General features: G+C 38.7%; 1 protein-coding gene across 1 annotated transcript in view; it reads left to right on the plus strand.

Moving 5' to 3' along the window:
- The window catches only part of LOC107753854 (keratin, type I cytoskeletal 19-like), a 9,773-nt gene extending 5,116 nt beyond the window's left edge, over positions 1-4,657 (plus strand). Inside the window, exons 6-9 of the mRNA XM_016570127.1 lie at positions 2,811-2,936; positions 4,030-4,250; positions 4,353-4,447; positions 4,539-4,657. Of these exons, the coding sequence (XP_016425613.1) occupies positions 2,811-2,936; positions 4,030-4,250; positions 4,353-4,447; positions 4,539-4,645 (549 nt within the window). The 3' untranslated portion in view covers positions 4,646-4,657. The remainder of the gene's footprint in view (positions 1-2,810; positions 2,937-4,029; positions 4,251-4,352; positions 4,448-4,538) is intronic.
- The last annotated feature ends 936 nt before the right edge of the window (positions 4,658-5,593 follow it).

The following is a 5,593-nucleotide window of genomic DNA, read 5'->3' on the forward strand; positions in this document are numbered from 1 at the left end:
TGTATCGTGAAAAGCGCTGTACAAATAAACTTGACTTGACTTGACTTGACATGGAGCAGCATTAACTACACAGAGCCGTTGTTCTCTGACGAGTTGCGCAAACCCACGTTCATATTCGCGCGATTTTTTGCGCTGCTCGTCAGTGAACAACGGCTCTGTGTAGTTAATGCTGCTCAATGTGAAAGCCCGCAGGTGATGGAGATTTACCGCTGATTAAAGAACCGGCTTTACTGATAAGATGCGCGTTAAATATCGCATGCGATTTATCGTGCAGCCCTAATTATTATTATTTTTTTCCAAATTACATTTTTTTCCATTTTAATTTTTCTGCACTCCGTTTTTTTCCAGTTTAATTTTTTCTATACTCTGTTTTAATGGTTAAATTAAATATTAATCAAAAAGCATTAATTGAAATGAATTGTCTGATTAATTGAAATAATGAAACACATAATTTGACAGCAATTTATTTTGTTTCTCAAATTCAGTTTTTTGTTTGTTTTTGTTTTTACCAAATTCTGTGTTTTCCATTACTTTTCTGGATTCCATTTTAAATTTTTCATTAAATTTTAATAATCAAAAGCATCTCCAATTAATTTATTTTAAAAAAATGTATTATTATTATTTATTTATTTATTTTCAGAAATACTGTGTAGGCCTATTTACATTTTTCATCTAAATAATTTATGGTAAATATTTCTTCTGGTAAATATTACTTTAAAATAATGTTTTGTTTTTATTTAGTAGTAGTAGTACTATCATTACATTAAGTAATATATTTTGTCACTGTAACGAAGGGGGCGTGACAATGGAGTGGGGATCCACTTGCAGGCTTTATTAAAAGAGTGTGGTCAAAACAGGCAGTGTCCAGTAACAGCAAATGGTAATATTCAAGGCAGAGGCAAAAGAGTAATCCACAAACAGGCATAGGTCAGGGCAGGCAGCAAACAATCAAAACAAGGTAATAGTCCAAGGATCCAAACACGAGAGAAGCAAAAACTAGGAAAACAGGGAAACTAGGAACATGGAAACTGGATGGGCAGCCAGTTCATAATTAGACTAATTCACTGAAACTGGCAAGACAGACAGTTCAAAATCAGATTCAACAGCAGAATTTAAACAAAGACAGTTCAGAAGCAGCATTTTTGGCCATAACAGGGCGAGCAGAGAGTTCAGGGGCAGCCCTTTATAACCATGACAGGACAGACTGAGAGTTCACAGACAGTCTCCTTGACTGTAACAGGATAGGAAGAGAGCTGATAAGTGGATACCACTGACACGGAGGTTCTACAGCAGTAGCATCAGTAGTTTCAGCAAACGCAGAGAGTCGTGACAGAAGCATCAGGAAACAGGGAGAATTCATCAACATTCTCTTTGACAGGGTAGATACGGAGTTCAGTTACGGTCTCTCCAACCGTGACATGACAGGCTAAAAGTGCATTACTGGGCGCCACCACCACCACGGAACTTTTATTTTGACGGGTCCTGTTAAGACCTTTATGTTTCACTTTGTAGCCTATATATGATGACAAATGCTCATGAAGTGATTCTCAGAGCAGTTAAAGATGATGTGTTCCTGTACTCATATATTAAGGCAGCAGAGGCTGAAAATACCGCGAGTGTCATGCGCTTCAGTTTGTGTGTAGTACGAAACCGCACGCGTGCGCCATTCCTTCACATTGAGACGCACAGAACATGCAGGATTCATATTTAAATAGTATTTTGTGGCTTAAAGGGATAGTTCACCCAAAAATGACTCACCCTCATGTCGTTCCGAACCTGCAAGACCTTCGTTCATCTTCGGAACACAAATTAAGATATTTCTGATGGAATCTGAGAGCTCTCGGACCCTCCCATAGACAGCAAGCATATTACCATGATCAACGCATAGAAACATAGCAAGGACATTGGTAAAATAGTCCATGTGACATCAGGGGTTCAACCATAATTTTACGAAGCTACGAGAATGCGGGTTCAGCATGCGCGCGCTTTCTACTGAACGTAAACAACGCTGACTACGTTGATTACATTCTGGGGTACTCTCCAAAATGGCGGAAGACGGTAACTCGGAGAGAAGAATTGCTGAATAATTTATGTTATTATTGTTTTCTTTGCGCACAAAAAGTATTCTCGTAGCTTCGTAAAATTACGGTTGAACCCCTGATGTCACATGGACTATTTTACCGATGTCCTTGCAACGTTTCTGTGTGTTGATCGTGGTAATATCCTTGCTGTCTATGGAGGGTCAGAGAGCACTCAGATTCCATCAAAAATATCTTAATTTGTGTTCAGAAGATGAACAAAGGTCTTACGGGTTTGGAACGACATGAGGGTGAGTAATTAATGACAGAATTTTTATTTTTGGGTGAACTAACCGTTTAATATTCACATACACTAATGTTAGTCCATATCACGTTTTGATTTAAGTGTACTTACATATTTATCCATTCCAAAATTTAGCAAATTTTGTGGTTTCTGTTTCGCGGAAATCATAGGGCCTTACATGTGTAAATTTTTGCATTATTTGCTGACATCTCAGATGTAGCTGTGGACCTTCATGGTTATTTATTTTCTAAAAATCATACATTCTCATACTACTCAAAGTCATATTGGCCACCAATATGCCAAAATATAAAATAGTTACGTTTTTCATGAGATTGTGTTGGGTCAGTTCATTCTGCAGTAATACAACACTTATGAACGGAAATGTATAGACACTCGCAGCAGGCAATATTCTGACTGACCAGACCAGACTGTGTTTTTTTTTATAATCATGTATTCCTCATTCCTTTATCTGTGTCATAAATTTTTAGGCGGAGGTGCTGCAAACTCAGGTGACCAGCAGCTACACTGAAATCAAGACATCTCAGACTGAGCTCACTGATCTGAAGAGAACTTTCCAGAGCCTGGAGATAGAACTACAGGGGGTTCTCACAATGGTATATTCTCACAGGAGATATCTGAAAATCTCTGCTTACTTTTCATTATACAACAGTTATTTCCGGTCCTCGAATGTGATTGGCTGAGCAGCGTTCCAAAAGCCCTATTATAGGCACCATGACTTTTTACTGTTTGTATCATTCCGCTTTGGTAAAAATCCAGTCATCTTAATAGGAATTCACACCTTTGGGAATATCTTGTGAGGTGAAGCAGATTTTGCAATCAGTGGGTCATGTGAATTCATCTCATTGACCAACAGAAAGCTTCTGCATCAGTCATTTCAATAGGAATCCACGGATTCAAGTCAAGTTACTGTTTAATGAGTCACTAAATCATTCAAACGATTAATTCAAAAACAAATATTCATTCCAGAAAGAAGTGACTGTGAGCAGCAAATCATTTATGAGCAGCAACTCATTCATTCAACCAATATTGTTCAGAATTGTGAATTTTATTTCAGTTCTGACTTTCTCACAAATACGAGTTTACTTCTTCTAGATTTAAAAGATATAAAATTGCAATTCTGAGAAATAAAGTCAGAATGGCAAGATATAAACTCGCAATTGCATGTTATAAAGTCAGAATTGCGAGATATTAATTTGCAAATCTGGCTTTTTTTTCTCAGAATTGCGACTTTATATCTCGCAATTCTTTATATATTGCAATTCTGACTTTATAACAAGCAATTGCAAGTTTTTTCCTCAGAATTGGATTTTATAACTCGTGATTATGAGCTTATATCTCACAACTCCATGAAAAGAAGTCAGAGTTGTGAGATATAACCTTGCAATTGCACGAAAAAAGTCAGAATTGCAAGATAAAAAGTTGCAAAAAAAGTTGCGTGGGCTTCCATAGATAGTTGTATGCATGCATTTGTTGCAAGAAATAACTGACAATTTTGTGCCTAAAATGTAAGCTACTAAGTATTCATTTCTTATTTATTGAATGCTATAAAAACAATCATGCTCACACTCTCAATCTGCTGTTGAACATAAATAATTGAAACAGCTAGTGGACTTAACATGGGTTATAATATAGTATTTCCACTTAGGTATTTAATTTACATACTATGTGTATACTCATTTTGCACAGAAACAAAATCTGGAGCAGAGTTTGGCTGATGTTGGCAGGCGTTATGCGGCCCAGCTGAGTCAGCTGCAGTTGCGCATAGACCACCTGCAGGAGGAGCTACAGAGACTCAATGCCAACATCCAACAACAGGCTTCAGAGTACCAGATACTGCTGGACATCAAGATGAGGCTGGAGATCGAGATCGCCGAGTACAGGAGGCTGCTGGATGGAGAAGCTCATACGTACGTAGAACAGATTTGTTTGGCTGTTTTCAGTAAGTTAAGTTGGTGAGCTTATGCGCTGTATCAGCTATGAGATCCAGAGTATATCGTTGTGTCCTGTAGGACCTTCATAAGCACATCTTCATCTTCCACGACTAAAACTTCCGTGACAGAGACAGAAACTGTGACCAAAACGGTGGAGATAAAGGAAGAGGAAGGTGAGTGAAATGAAATTCTCAGCCAATGCAGTGCAGAAATGAATGAAACCAGGCAGTAATACATATGCGTCTGTTTGGTAAACCCTTATAGAGCATAACCCTCACCTCCAGCGCCGAGTGAAGGTCATTGTGGAGGAGCTTGTGGATGGTAGAGTCGTATCATCTTCTGTTGAGGAGAAAGTCCAAGAAATTAGCTGAGAAGATAAAGCAACAGCATAAAACAGTTTTACTTGTAAACTAGAGTATATAGATAAATGTTAACTCTGGGGTGACCATACGTTCTCTTTTACCCTGGCTGGGATTTCTAAATTGCCTAAAATGTCCTGGATTTAACTTCGATTTTCTGTTGTTTTCGTACTTGCTGAAGGTATGATTGAACGGTAGTTTGGCCAATAGCGTGCAGACATTGCACATAATCAACCAATCGTGGCTCACGAGAAGGCTGGATCTACAGAGAGCAATAGTATCCAGCTGCAGACCCGCAGCACCAGCAGTTTCAGAACCGCAGCCACAGAACCGGAAGTGAGGGGCGGAGCATACATTTTTTAACAGAGTAGCGCCACCTTATGGTTTTTAAGGGGTAATTTGCTTTTATTACACACGATACGTCATACTTTATGTATGCATTTTATAATGACATATTAAGCATTTTAGAAACATTAATCTAGATTTGGGGTTTTTGGAAGCGGGGAATGCGCCCTATGTTTGAGGAGCGTAAACGGCTGTCTAAGACTGCCTTGGTCCTACTTCGTCAGTGGGATCGGTTGTTGGAAAGGGAGGGGATTTTGCATCGTCGAATTTTCCGTCCAGATGGGGGTGAAGAGATCTTTCAGCTGGTTCTTCCATCTGCCCTGCGTGGAGAGGTCCTGACACAAATGCATCAGGGACATGGGCACCAAGGTGTTGACCGTACCACTGAGTAAAATTGGTCTTTTTCTTGCACTAAGAATAAAATGAGTTTATAATTGATAGTATAATCTTAGCGTTCTTATTTTGTCATCCTGTCATTATTAGAATTGTGTTGTTCATTTTGGTGTGTTTTGGATACAAGCCACTAGGTGTCGCAGTACGTCAATTAAAATTTCGGCTATAGTCTTAAAGGGGTCATATGATGCGATTTCAAGTTTTCCTTTCTCTTTGGAGTGT

The sequence above is a fragment of the Sinocyclocheilus rhinocerous genome, unplaced genomic scaffold (genome assembly GCF_001515625.1).
Source record: "Sinocyclocheilus rhinocerous isolate Xijiao unplaced genomic scaffold, SAMN03320098_v1.1 scaffold711, whole genome shotgun sequence".
Classification (NCBI taxonomy): domain Eukaryota; kingdom Metazoa; phylum Chordata; class Actinopteri; order Cypriniformes; family Cyprinidae; genus Sinocyclocheilus; species Sinocyclocheilus rhinocerous.